The sequence below is a fragment of the Brassica napus genome, chromosome C3 (assembly GCF_020379485.1).
Source record: "Brassica napus cultivar Da-Ae chromosome C3, Da-Ae, whole genome shotgun sequence".
Lineage (NCBI taxonomy): Eukaryota > Viridiplantae > Streptophyta > Magnoliopsida > Brassicales > Brassicaceae > Brassica > Brassica napus.
Genome location: NC_063446.1, coordinates 70,090,581 through 70,105,425, shown reverse-complemented (window position 1 = coordinate 70,105,425; position 14,845 = coordinate 70,090,581). Strand labels below are relative to the sequence as shown.

Genomic DNA, 14,845 nt, shown 5'->3' with positions numbered 1-14,845 from the left:
TACTTAATTGAGTTATTCTTAGTTGTTTGATTTTACCTAAAGGTAAATATTTTCACATTTCTGGCCACCTTAAATTTTCCATCTCAATAGGTAAAAAGAAAAACCTATAGCGTACATTGTACATGTAAGTTCTTGGTCTTATAGACATTATTTGTGTGAATCATAAGTAAATAAAAATGTATGAACTCAAAATTAAAACAAAGCATAAACTTTTTTACCGACTTGATCAATTGGTTGGTTATGGTAATGATACAAATTTACAGATTCTATTAGTTAGTTAATTAAACAAATATACTCTAATATAAAATTGTGATATTATTAGTTTCAAATTGATAGTTTTATCTGAACTATCACATTAAAAATAGAGTAATTAGAGTCATTCTACATTTAATGAATAATTATCTTTATTTATAATGCTTAATAATTAGATAATTATATTTATTCATAATATACAACAATAAAATCACCCAAAAATAAGTAATAATCGAGTAAAAGAAAGTTTAATTATATATTATCATTATCTAAAAATATTAATTAACCTGTTATTATCCAAAATCAATAAAAGCTGATATATATACACATATATATATATATATATATATATCTTTATATATTTATCAAGGTAATATAATTGTAGTTACAAACAATAATCTTATCAGTTTTTAGTATAAAAATGTTTAGACAAAAAATATATTATATCATATAGTTTTATTACGAGGAAAATATGTTTCTATGAAAGATATACTTAAATGTGACATATAAAATTTGGTGATAAAATTAAGGTCGTTAAAGATTTTTGGAGATTTTCCTAAAATATAGTTGAAAGGAATATAATTGAAAAAGTGATGATTTTTAAATAAATAATGTTTGTTTAAATTTTATAAAATGCATATGCCCGCATACGCGGGCACAACACCTAGTTCTATGTAATCATGTTATTAATAAATAAATATGCTGATATAAAAATCAATATTGATAATTTTTTTTGTAATTTTTGATGAATTCTTTACTATGTCCGTTTCGAATATGTAGTTTTTTCATGTTTTTACACATGTCAGTAGCACATTATATTTTTCTATGATACCTACTTTTTTAGCACCAAAATAAAATAATTTAAATTAATAGTAATTGAATAAACATAATTATGTATTTAAAAAAATTATCTTTAAAAATGGAAGGAGTAATAACAAAATTTGATTAGTTTTATACTGACAATTTTCCAGCCACTGCATTTTGAGATGCATTTAACACGTTTCTCATATTGTTTACAATATAAGTGAAGCAAATCATCTTTTTTTTATCTATATAAAAAGAACTATCATTTTCATAAAACAGAGTATTTTTTTTTTCACAAACATCTCTTACATATGTAGACACACCCTTTTGCTTTATTGGACAACGATATACAATCAAAAGAATCAAACACAAGTAACAAAAGAAGTAACAGAGCATTCACATAGGATAGAAAGAAAGCAGAGGAACATAGAGAATACATATAGAACAATTTGAAAGTCTATGCGCTTGTTGCACATTCCCGAGGGATTCCCTGAGGGAACCTCTTACTATCCGTACAATAATTGTAGATCATATAATTCTTCTGGACCCATCTGAGCCTAGCTTGGCTCGTCGAATCCATTTGTTGAGTGTACCAATTAGAGGTTGGTCTCGTCGAGCTACAAGACGACCGGCCGTTAGCATGAACACACCCATCACATTTAATGTGCCTGTAAGAAGCCACGAATGGAGCTTTGGACCAATCCGTTTTAACCAGACCGCCTCTCGTTGCCCAATCATCTGCGTTCCATAAACTCGCGTACATCCTCATCGGCTTGCTCTTTGGAAACAAAACACCGAGAGGCTCAGAGTTCTTAAACTCTCTAATCGGTGTATTATCGACGGTCCATCTAAGCAAAACAAAGAAAATATACAGAACACATTAGATAATAAAGTGTTAACCCTGTAAGCGTTAAACAAATTACTAAGAATTTTAGTAATTTTTAAGAAACAATTTAAGGACTTATCTTCATATATACTACATCCCTTTCTTGTAAAGTATCACATTAGATAATAAAGTGTTAACCCTGTAAGCGTTAAACAAATTACTAAGAATTTTAGTAATTTTTAAGAAACAATTTAAGGACTTATCTTCATATATACTACATCCCTTTCTTGTAAAGTATCACTTTGACATTTTTACTTACATTAAGAAAATTGTATAATAAACTAATATATTTTTATTCAATGTATGTTTAGTTAAATGAAAATGATTTAAATAAAAATCTATTGGATATTCAAAAAGAAAAAAAGATAGATTTAATGTATAAAATTACATTGAAATTGTAAAATGATATTTTTTCAACAAAAAAAAAATCCAAAGTGACACTCTTTATGAAATAGATGGAGTATTATCTAAAAAAATTTGGAGACGCACTGCCAATGTTTTACTTAGCTATGTTTTGGATTTGCGGATAAACATAAATAAACCCTAGTTAGGGTTTTGTTGAGTGTTACTTGCGGAGTAAGAAATGTGAGATTTTATTTACTTACATGATTCTTTGAGGGTTCCAGAGGATTGAGTAAGTGTGGAAGTTCGCGGCTGGGTCGAACCAAAGATGGAACTGTTGTTCTTTGTCACCTTTACCTTGAGTGTAGACATTAGTATGTAAAGTGTAAGGATCTCCACTCATATTACCCAAGAACTCAAAATCAATCTCATCCCAAGTCGATCCTTCTGACTTCAGCTGCAAGTTATAAAAATAGACAAACAATCAAGATTATCAATCCAAATCACATTAAAACACTCCTAGGTTAAGTTACTTACGTAGAAAGTTGTTACTGTTCCTGCCGAGTTACCGGGCACGAGCTTAATCTGCATATCGATCTTTCCGAACAAATACTCTGCTTTGGATTGAAAACCAGAACCAGAGGACTTGTCTAAGGTGAGAGTAAGAAGCTGGCCGTTGTTGAGTATCTTCCCACGGCCGTTTCCCCATGCTACGTTGACGTCGCTGTTGAAGTCAGCTGCCGAGGCTGAAAACACAGCCGCGAGTAGAGCTGAGAAGAAGAATATTTTGAAAGAAGACATATCTTTGTGTTTGGTGAGGAATGTGAGGAAGAGATAAGAGGGAAGACATGTATATATATAGTGGGAGGAGAAGTAATAATAAGAGTACTTAATAAAATAAATGAGAAGAGAGTGGGTAAACATTGCAATATTGCATGCAAGATGTATCACAGCTGGAGTCTTGAGTACCTCCAATCCTCCATCATTTGGTGAACATATTAATATTTTACCATCCTTTAAAAGTTTATATAGAGATAATGAGTTTTTTTTTTTTGGAAAAGAGATAATAAGTTATATATCATTATGATTAACCAAAAAAAAGAGTTATATATGGGCACATCGTTAGATATTAATTCTCTATTTTTTATTTAAATTCTTATATTGAAAACTGATATGAACTTTTCTTTGGGTTATAACTTTGGGTTAAAACTTCTAACTGAGGATATTGAATAATCGTTTGCTATATAACTGGTGCATGCTTTGTATATATGTTTATTATAGATTGCACAAGATTACCAAATTCAAATGTTTTAGTACAGCCTAAATCACTACGTAGAGGCCTATAGGAGAGACAAAAATAAGAGGTCTAGAGGAACATTACGTGTGAAATTGTTCGACTTCAAGTTCTCAAAATTTAGTTGAAATTTGAGGAGAATATCACTTTTATATAACTTTTTCCTTTTTTACTAAATATATTTTTTATATTCTTTTGTTTTGTTTCAGAGTTTGTGTGTATCCAATTATTGGGGCGTAACTGGACCATGTTTCTGGAATAAAACAACTTGCTTTGACTCTCAAGTCGAACTTTTCTACATGCATTCTACATCAAGCTTTTTAATCGTACACATTTTTTTTGGCAGCCCAATACTGTTACGATGTGATAAAAAACTAAATTGGGGGTTGTGTGATTTGACGAGTAGAAGCAACGACGAAAAGTAAGAGTTTAGTTGTATGAATTAAAGATCTGATTGCGTTAACGGAGGTGCAAGTAGGAGCAATAGACACGCTTTATTTTTCTCTCTTTTTAAACAAAAAGGACAATTTCTTTTGGTTGGTCACTAATTAATGAAGGGACTAAATAAAGATGTTCCATGCAACAAATAAATAAATAAAAAGTTCTAATCAATATGTGCAACCATGCCTATAAGTCTAATTTAACTTTCTAATTCTGTAAATTATATGATAATTGATGTATTATATGAAAAAGACTCAACAAAAATACAGCTGAATTAAAATAGAACAATTAACTAATATTTATTGGAAATGACTGGTCCAATCTCAACTGCTCTTTTCTATTTTTCTTCAAGCACCAAAGCTATTTTCCTCCTCTTTCGTTCGTTTTAACGAACAAGCAACGATCAGTATCTCAATAATTATTTTTTGCTAATTTTGTCTTCTGTTTCCACGCCAAAATTACTAATAAATGGTCATTTTCCAAATTTTCATATTGAGTTTTCATATCATTGCCAAATCATATCATAAAACTATAGGTTATCGACAAATGTAATTGTTACTAACTTTTGAATAACTGGTTAATTTGGGTCGACGAGAAGAATCTCTAACTCAAAGAAATATATCCTGATAATTTTTTGTATATTTATTATATTGATAATTTGAGATTGAATGTCAAGCTACTCACATTTTAGAACCATCGCGTAAAATTCTTTAATAGAAAGCATGACATACGAACTCCACTAATGAAAAGTATTTGCAGAAAAAAACTCCACTAATAAAACAGTAACATTTGTCAAACAAATTCAATTTCATTATTACACTGACATGATTTGAGTTAAGTGCAAAAGACAGGTTGGTTTTTAATAATAGTATATATTTTTGAGTTTTGCTCAAAAAAAAAAAGTATATACTTTTGAGTTTTGAATACCTAAGTAATAGTATATGGACCATAAGAACTAAGATGGGGTAGCTACGTAACTAAAGCTATAGATACACATATGAATAGGAATCATTGGATGAGATATGGAAATTTTGATTTGGACTGCCTAACCAAACATCAACTTGGTCCTACTAAGCTTTACAGCTGTACCATTACGAAATTAATTTCTTAGTGTGATGGCTCATCAGAATTCTTAATCAGGGGCCTAATCTCACTGTTAATTCAGTTCACTATATAATTCATTTTAAGGACAGCTATGTATGGTCTTGTCAAATTCCGGGATCAATCAATGTTCCAGCCTTCCAGGTCGTATTTATCACCACCATTACATGTTTAAACGTTTAGATGTTTTCTATATTGGTGAAGTGTCGAAGAAGATGAGACTGAAGAGTGATGACTGATGACGATGACGATGCATTCGTCAAAGAATGCAAAATATAGAAGCGAGAGTGTAGTCTCGCCACATAACCACACAATTATTTAGAACCAAATTATTCATCGACAGTTGTTACAGAACACACTGTGTGGCTAACCAAATATCCTCGTATGTTTTTTTTTCCCTAAAACCATTGGCTGGATGTCATTTTCATTTAACCAGCTGATCTCAAGGGATAAGCGCAATTAGCAATTAACACCAATTATTTTGGTTTGTCCAATTAAGACATAAAGTCTCCAAGTACTCGAAGAAAAAGAAAGTCTCCAAGTCCTTTTCATAATTGATTATGGCCAATAATAATATAATAATAATGTTACTACGATCACTTTTCTGAACTCTAATCTTCACTAATTAACTATCAATATTGTTATTATCCACATATGTCCATATCTATTTCAATGGATAATCATCAACAAATTTCATTTATTATTCTATAAATATAGAGTAAAAACTCTATAATGCTAGAACTATGGTATTATATTAATTTATAAAAGTTTCCTTGTTTAGATATTTATATTTTAGAATATATTTTGTGTAAAATAAAAAATAGTTGATTTTACCATATATACTTTAATCAAATTTTAGAAATCTTTCATATTGTTGTTATTATATTATTTAGTATATATAAAATATGTTTCAGAGAATTTAAATTTGATTTAGATATATTTTATTAAATATTATTAAAGTATTAAAAATAGATATAATTATACAAAATATAGATATATAAATTATTAATTTGTGATTTTAATTGGACTATATATTTACATGAAATTTTCTAAAAAATGATTATCTTATTACTTATCGATTTGTGTCATATTTTGAACCGGTCTAATTTGGAACCGAATAAATTTATTAATTTATTGTGTTTATTAGTTTATCGAGTATTAATTTATAAAGTTTTTATTGTATATATTCTTGCCTAAACACTAAAAAACAACTTCTTAATATTTTGTTTATCATCTAACAGCCAATCCGAGAAGAGCCTGACCTAGAAAACTTTTGAACTTTCAGGTGGATATATATAAATTTGCATTGCGAGAACCAACAATTTCAAAAACAATAATAAGCTCAACAGCCGCTGGGGAAATTTCAGTGATAACTATGGACGGGTAATAATAATTAGTACTAATCTCGTTTTTATAATCTGAGAATACAGGATTTTTATATTTGTTCAATAATTTTCCACAATATTCTTCTTTTTTTTTTTTTTTTGTAAATGAGACACAATATTCTTCTTATAGTATATTGTATATAAAACGAGATAACTTGAGCAGCTGAGCTGGAGTTAACTTACGTTCTCGCATTCGATATAACATTTCTTTCCTGCCAAATTGAGTATACCGACTAGCAATGGAGTTTTTCCATGGCTCTTGCCTTCTTTTACAAGGGTGAGCAACGGTTCTGACTACAGTTAGTGTTCGCGATCTATAGTGGATCTTTTCTTCGTAAACTCTTCTTGGTAAGGATCTAGTATGAGCATATATACCACGTTTAACGTCTAACGTTTCAGCGGTAATGTATTGGTTTTCATGTTTTTAAACGTTTTTGTTTAAAACTTTTTATTTAGTTATTTAAAAACAATTAGTAAAAAAAATTTATGAACCAGCCTTTTTTTTTTATTCGCTTCTAGCCACCAAAAAGTCAGGACCGGCTCTGCTAATAAGCCAATCCATTTCTATCTTACTGCTAAGTCAAGCCATTTCTACGAACAAGCTTGAAACCAAGCCTAAAAATGTTTTTTTTTTTTGGTGAGCAATAAAACACTTCAGAATAATGTGTTGAAATTTGGATTGTCCCCGTTATGTTCTTCTCAAGCATTGTTGTAGATTAAACGGTTAAACCTCTCTCAATGTTTAAGAATGTTACAAATTCAGTCAAACAATTTAAAGTTTCATTAAGTTTTAGTAGCGAATACTCTTGTTTCCATAATTTATTATTTGTTATTACTTTAAAAAATCTTACACAATCACCACACACACATAATATGAGCAACAAATAAATGAAAATAATAGATAAGACTCATTCCAGTAACAATGACAATCCCAAGTAACATATTCACGAATCAAAAGAACAAACAATTTAAGTGCACACTGCAGGAACACCTCGAGGAAACCTTCTCTTATCGGTGCAATAGTTGTAGATCATGTACTTACTCTGTGCCCATTTCATTTTTTTCTGGCCTTCAAAATCAACTTTTTGAGTGAACCATGGAGAATTCCCGGGGCAAGATGATTTACCATTAGCCCAAACACATCCTTCCACATTGTAGTTTCTGTAGAAAGCAGTGAAAGGAGCTTTTGACCAATCTGTTTTCTCCAATCCTCCCCTTGTGGCCCAATGCTCGGCTTCCCAAAGGCTCGCATAGAGCCTCATTGGTTGGTTCTTTGGGAAAGGAACTCCCATGGATTCGGTGTTCTTGAACTCTCTAATAGGAATGCCATCAACTGTAAAACTAGAAGAGTGGAAACAAAAGAGAATCATTAGGAATCCAACATTGAAAAAATGTATTGAGACCTAGAATTATATCTAAGGACATGTGATATTCTACTAATTTTCCATTGATTTTAGTTGGAAGTCCATGAACCTTAGCAATAAGTTCATGAGGCTATAGTCCATATAAGATCAATGTACAAGGGATGGAAGGATATTCTTACATAATTCTTTGGGGATTCCATGTGATGCAATAAGTGTGAAAGTTAACGGTTGGGTCAAACCATAGATGAAACTGTTGTTCTTTTTCTCCAGAGCCTTGTGTGTAAACATTAGTATGAAGAGTATATGGATGTCCACTTATGTTTCCCAAGAACTCAAAATCGATCTCATCCCAAGTAGTTCCGGGCGATTTAAGCTACATAAAGTAATCATAAAACACCACCATACTAATCAATTATTTGTAATCAAGCCAATAGGGAAAGATGCCAAAGGATGCTTTCAAAATTTTATGTTACTTACGTAGAATGTTGTGACGGTTCCAGCAGAGTTACCAGGGACAAGTTTCATTTGAACCTCGGCTTTACCGTATAGAAACTCCTGGTTGGATTGAAAACCTGAACCGGAGGATTTGTCGAGTGAGAGAGAAAGAAGCTTTCCATCTCTGTCCCGAATCTTTCCACGTCCATCACCCCAGTGTATTTTCACATCTTTGTGGAAGCTACCCGCGTAGACAGCCACAGATTGTGCTGCAAAGAGAAAGAGAACCAAGAATGCAAATCTTGTGCCGCAAGAAAACTTCATGTTTTATAGGTATTGATGATATTTTAGATGTATTTGTTGATTGAAACTGAGGTATGTGATATGAGTTTATATAGCTGCTAGAAAATGGCAAGGAAAAAAAGAGAAGGAAGTTTCATGGGTTTGATTATTTGATAGTGTGTGCTGTATTCTTGTTGGCTCATACGAACTCTTATTTGGTTGTTAGAAGAAGAATCCAATAAAATATAATTTCATTACTCGTTTATTGTTACAGACCAGAGAAAATAATGTACATATATAATTTGCATATTATAATATTATACTAGACCCTGATCCGCGCGGATATGAATTTTCAGTTTTTAATTATTTATTTTATTAAATGATGTATTTGTAATATTCGTTCATATTATATTCATTAAGTAAATATTTTTTTTTTCATCTTAAACTATCTATTTTTTTACGAATGTGTGATATCCTATAAAAAAATATTAAAAAAATGAGTATAGAGTTAATTAGATAATTTTAAAAACAGAAATTTTTCTTTCGTGTGCGATATCATATAAATAATGATCCGCCCAGTTAACAAAAATCAAAATTATTTTATGTGTAATTTTTTTTATTTTGACCATTTCCTTAAAACTATATTAAATTTTACATATTTTAATTAGAATATTTTTAATATCTTTACCTTTTTATTTGAAATGCAACTCGATATTTTTTTAACAATTATAACAAAATATTTAAAAAATATTTTTAGAATTTTTTTGAAAAATATGAAAATTACATTTTAAATTAAAATTATCCTAAAATATGATAAGTTTTGATGTAAACGAAAACTCAAATTATGTCAAAAATAATGATATTCAATGATAATAACAATTTTAATTGATTATTTTTTTAAAAATACATTTACAAAAATATTGTTTGAAAGAAAATTCATTTATCTTTCAAATATAAAATGAAAATATTATAATTAAATAATAAAAAATATAAATAAAAACCATAAATTTAGCAAATGACAACTGAGTTATATTATGCTAAAATTTTCTTTCTAACAATTTATCAAATGACAAATGAGTTATGAGCAAATAATACCATATAATTTTTAAAAACATAGCAATTCTTAAATTATTTTTGAATAAATAATTATTTTTAAATTTAATCAACTGAAAATAATATCCGTACAATTGTGTGAGTCAAATTCTAGTTTTATTGATGCATGTTATATATTAGTGCTGCATGTTTTAGGTAACATTTTAATGATGTACGTTTTTAAAAATCTCCTTTATTAAAATTATGCACGTAAGGATAACTCATGAGTTTTTTTGGTTGATTAAATAACATTATGTCCAAATTTATTTAAGGATATTTCATTAAGGTAACTGAAAAAGACAAAAAATAAAATAAGAAGTTTAAATTCATTTAAGCATATTTCATTAATGTAACTGAAAAGACAAGTAATAAATTAGGTAGTTTTATTCGTTTTAGGATATTTCATAAATGCAACTGAAAAAGACAAGCCAAAAAAATAGGGAGTTTAATTAATGAAGTAAGAACATTTTCAAATGGGTACTTCTCTTTTAGGAGGTGATTGGTAAAGGCCGTAGCTTTAACTTTTTTGCTGTAGAACAAGTGCTGTAGATTTTTTTGCTGTAGCTGTAGATTTTTTGACTGTAAAACATAAAACTTTGGCTGTAGATCTTAACTGTAGGTTTTCTTTTTAAAGCACGATTGGTATACATTAATCTATAACAAAAATACATACATCAATAACTAATTTTTTTTTTCTAAAGTAAATTAAGAAAAGAAAAATATTTACCTCTCTCTGAGAAAGTGATGTCACATTTGCGTTGGTTGCACCACCATTGTTTTCACCATTGTTTACAAATATTATTAAAACGTATATTAAATTAGATCAAATATAACCATACTTAAAAAGAATTGAAAAATACGAGAGGAAAAGATAGTTAAAAACTAGAAGAAATAATAGTTCATGCTCTAATGACTACAACAAACAATCTAATATACAATTTAAAAACTAGTTCATAATCAAATTAATATGACACGAACATAAAAGAAAACCAGATGAACTTATGTAATATTAAGCGTAACATATTATTGGTTTTCTTTTCCATGGAACTAGTGTTCATAATCAAATTTCATCGTACATCAATAACATAAAAGAAGACTAGATACGATAACATAAAAGAAGACGAAGAGATGGGTTACGTACCTTCTTGTTGCCTCTTCTTATTCTTCTTGTTCTCTCTGGATTTTTTTGGCTCTCTTACGTAGGTAGTATATATATGTTTACAACTAGGGCTTTTAGTTTTAGTGTTTATCTTAGGTTTCGTTAGTGTTTATCTTATTTTTTGAATAAAAGTTAAATGAAATATTCTTTTTTTTTTTTGGAAAGCTCACAGAACTGAGCTGTAGAGAATTTGCTTTCCAGAGCCGTAAACTAATGCAAAATATGGATTTGGCTGTGAGTTTAAAAAAGATAACCAGAGCATGATTGCTTTGATTTTGGGGCTGTAGAGAGATTTGAGGCTGTCTAGAGCACTCAGAGCACTTACCAATCACCCCCTTAATAGTATAGATGTTGGTCACTGAAAGTAATGAAGTCATCTTGTCAACACGGCTTCGGCTTTTGTCATGAGCGCAAACCCTCCCGACCGCATAGACGGTACACATATATAAATATTTACATCTGAATAATATACTAGGATAAGACATGCGTAAATGTGATTTTATATGGAAATTATTTGAGAAATATTTATGGAAAAATAAAATTTATATTTTGATCGAACTAATAGTTTTGGCCCTTAAACAATTTTTTTTAATATTTTTTGTTAATTACATAATTTGTTTACTGATGAGCTGAACCTATTTTTAAAAATATTTTAGGTAAAAAAATCACTTATCTCATAATAACCTAACGTTTAGGCCGAAGAATCTCAGGCCTACTATTTGGCTACGATGAAACTATGTCAGCTCGGTTTTATATCATGATTTAGCAATTTAAAAATTAATTTTTGTTATAAAAGTTTACGTTCACGTGACAATCCTATCTATCTTCAATATTCTTCTCATTTTTGTGTCTTTTTTTATTTTGGTTATTACTCGATATAAATATTGATTTTTGAGTTTATTCTCATTTCGTTATTTTGTTTTGGCCTGAGATTTAGAAAATGTTTAAGACTTAAAATTATTAAAGAGATACATACTTAAGTTAAGATCTGTGCCTTGTGCATGATAAATATTTTATATTTATTACTTATTTTATGTTTTCTGCATATTATGAAATAATAAAATAATAATTATATATTAAATAACTAAGAAATCAGTTACTATTATGTAATAAATTAGCATGCGCATATAAATCAAATGACCGCTCTTGTTTATTGACAATTATTTTAGGGTAAGTAAATCAAAATAATTATATACTCCCTTCGTTTCGAATTAGATGTCGTTTTAGAGCAAAATTTTTGTTTCAAAATTAGTGTCGTTTTATGATTTCAATGCAAAATTTATTGACTTTTTATTCTAATCTATTTTTCTATTGGTTAAAATCTAGTTAGGTGTATTGGTAATGATATTTTTATCTAGTAAATAGATAAACTTAAATGTTTTATTAATCTGTGGGTCGAAGTCTATAACAAAAAGTAAAATGAAAAGGAGGGAGTATTAAATAGATCACACATAACTACTACGAGAACCCATAAAAGAGAGTGTACTAACATGTGGAAAAGACCGTTAAGAGGATGGATGAAATGTAACTACGATTGATCATACAGAGCTCAGACTCGTACATGAAAATTGGGATGGATGTTCATAGATGAAGAAGGAGTCTACAGAAGTGCAGGACACACAACATTAGAAAGTGAATTTTAGGCTTTATTGGTTGCAATGCAAAACGCATGGTCTAAAGGATATCGCAGAATCATATTTGAATGTGATTGTCAGCCTCTAGCGAATCTTGTATCAGAAAAAACAATCAGCTTTGGAATGTATAACTTTGTAAGAGAAGTCTGGACTTGGAGTAAGAAGTTTGCAGAGGTAAAGTTTCAAAGGATAACGAGAGAAAGCAACAAACCGGCGGACATACTTGCGTCTCAAGACATGCATCCTGAAATTTCTTTCGAATACTATACAAATGTTCCTACTGTAATCAGAGATGCATTGCATCATGACTATACTGTTTCCTCAATATAATTAAATTTCGAGAAAAAACAAAATAAATTCATTTTCTTCGAGTAAAAATTATAACATAAGCAGAATAAACAAAAATCTCATCCTAAGGCTCCTAAACAGCGTAAGGATAAGCAAGTCCAAACTTCAGTTACCCCTGCGCAAAGGAAGTTGTTGGGCATTCTGGTTTGCAGCAGCGAACTAAACCGACCCAAAACTGTCCCCTCAATCCTGAGGTCTCTGGTGTCTATCATTCGTTAGTCAAGGAGCTCTCTGCTAAGACAGTAGAAGGTTCGAATTCCAGAGTTTCTCAGTCGGCCGCTCTGGATGTTATCCCTGAGAAAGAGCTCCCTGCCCTTCATGTCGCTTCAAATGAATCTTTGCTTCCGGTCTCGGAAGTTTGGCAAGAGCCAAATGTTTTTGAGGTTCCTTTCACCCATGTTACCAATGCGTTTAAAGGTTGTGTGTTAGACATTTCCCCAGCCATTGGTACCTCAACTTCCAATGCGTTCAATCTGTTGAGTTCTGACACAGAGCCCGGTGTGCATTCAGAAGCCCCTCATGAGCATTCAGAAGCCCCTCATGAGGGTTCTGGTTCTGATCGTGAAGATTTGGATTTTAATGGGGATGAGGCCGCCCTGTCACTAGTCAAAGGTAGAGAAAGACTTTATTTGAATCATTACTCTCCTTCATCTTCTTCTGGGAAAAAACAGAAAAAGAAGAAGCGTAAGTTAACTCAGTCGGGCTCTGGCTCGGGTGGTGCATTTCCCCTCTCTCATAGGGGTCATCACCACGCCTAATATCTATATGTCGGATAATTTTTTTTGGAATGTGCGCGGCATCAACGATATCTCAAAGCATAGACCCCTTGCTTTGTGGCTGAAAAACAAGAAAGTTACTTTTGGTGCCCTTTTGGAAATTTTGGAAACGCACGCAAGGGATATAAATAAATATTCTATCTTATCGGCTATCGCACCTAATTGGAGTTTGCTGGCTAACTATCAGTACTCTGAGTTGGGTCGGATCTGGATTATCTATCGGAGTAGCATTCAGGTTTTACCTCTATTTTTGGATGCTCAATCTATAACAGTTCAAGTTACGCTGGAATCGGGAATCTCTTTTGTTTATTCTGCTGTTTATGCTTCAAATGAGGTTGACGAAAGGACGGATCTCTGGTCTTCTCTTCAAGACACCCTTGTCTCTTTTGGTTTGGACTCCAAGCCTTGGACGGTGGTGGGTGATTTTAACGAATCTTTGGGGCCACATGAATCCTCTAACGTGGCTTGTGTGTCTTCTACTTCCTCAATGCGTGTGTTTGGTGAAGTTCTCTGTCAACTGGGTCTTGTGGATTTACCATCACAGGGGCCTCGTTTTACTTGGTCTAACCACCAGCCGTCGACGCCAATTGCCAAGCGTTTGGATCGGTGTTTGGTAAATAATGAATGGCTAGCTTAGTTTCCTACGGCTCACTGCTCATTTGATCCGCCTGATTTTTCGGATCATACTCCTTGTCACATCAGGTTATCATCTCCTCCACCATCGTTTGGCACCAAAGCATTCATGTTTAATTGTGCTTTACTATCGCTTCCTTCCTTCTTGCCTACCATTCGGTCGGCTTGGGAGGAGTTGGATTCTGGTAATGGTCTTCTCTCTGGGTTATGTTTTAAATTAAAGAAGATTAAGATGGTGGTCAGGGACATTGCCAAGGAAAATTTCAGCCAAATTGAGAAGAGAGTCCTTCAGGCAGAGGATGATCTCCGAGTGTGTCAGATTAAATCTTTTGATGATCCTACGCCAGGTAATTTCGAAAATGAGCGTAAAGTAAGGGCTCTCTGGATCTCTCTTAGGTTGGCTGAGGAATGCTTCTTCCGCCAAAGATCTCGAATTAAATGGTTAGAGGGAGGGGATCTATGTTGCAGCTAGCGTAAGGGACAAGGAAAAGATTCAATCAACACGAGATTGTTTCTTTGACGACTTATGATTTCAAGCTTCGCAAAGATTGTAATCAAGAGGCGATTTGTAGAGAAGTAAGTCTCAAAACTTATATTATAAAAACCAAAAATTAAGA

General features: G+C 31.4%; 2 protein-coding genes across 2 annotated transcripts; both read right to left on the bottom strand.

Moving 5' to 3' along the window:
* Nucleotides 1-1,306: 1,306 nt before the first annotated feature.
* Nucleotides 1,307-3,145, bottom strand: LOC106390049 (xyloglucan endotransglucosylase/hydrolase protein 24). The gene is made up of 3 exons (XM_013830432.3): nt 2,822-3,145; nt 2,548-2,741; nt 1,307-1,904 (listed from the first exon to the last, which is right to left on the bottom strand). The coding sequence occupies exons 1-3, from the start codon at nt 3,083-3,085 to the stop codon at nt 1,514-1,516; spliced, it is 849 nt and encodes a 282-aa protein (XP_013685886.2). The 5' UTR covers nt 3,086-3,145; the 3' UTR covers nt 1,307-1,513.
* Nucleotides 3,146-7,301: 4,156 nt separating this feature from the next.
* On the bottom strand, nt 7,302-8,686 carry LOC106384808 (probable xyloglucan endotransglucosylase/hydrolase protein 18). Its single transcript, XM_048750485.1, has 3 exons — nt 8,347-8,686; nt 8,049-8,242; nt 7,302-7,846 (listed from the first exon to the last, which is right to left on the bottom strand). The coding sequence occupies exons 1-3, from the start codon at nt 8,626-8,628 to the stop codon at nt 7,474-7,476; spliced, it is 849 nt and encodes a 282-aa protein (XP_048606442.1). The 5' UTR covers nt 8,629-8,686; the 3' UTR covers nt 7,302-7,473.
* Nucleotides 8,687-14,845: the final 6,159 nt, after the last annotated feature.

Excerpts from the sequence above, each read along its gene's own strand:
- LOC106390049 (XM_013830432.3), bottom strand. The coding sequence starts at position 3,085 with ATGTCTTCTTTCAAAATATTCTTCTTCTCAGCTCTACTCGCGGCTGTG. Across the intron at positions 2,742-2,821 it reads GAACAGTAACAACTTTCTAC|CTGAAGTCAGAAGGATCGAC; the intron begins GTAAGTAACTTA and ends TATAACTTGCAG. Across the intron at positions 1,905-2,547 it reads TGGAACCCTCAAAGAATCAT|ATGGACCGTCGATAATACAC; the intron begins GTAAGTAAATAA and ends TGTTTTGCTTAG.
- LOC106384808 (XM_048750485.1), bottom strand. The coding sequence starts at position 8,628 with ATGAAGTTTTCTTGCGGCACAAGATTTGCATTCTTGGTTCTCTTTCTC. Across the intron at positions 8,243-8,346 it reads GAACCGTCACAACATTCTAC|CTTAAATCGCCCGGAACTAC; the intron begins GTAAGTAACATA and ends TACTTTATGTAG. Across the intron at positions 7,847-8,048 it reads TGGAATCCCCAAAGAATTAT|TTTTACAGTTGATGGCATTC; the intron begins GTAAGAATATCC and ends CCACTCTTCTAG.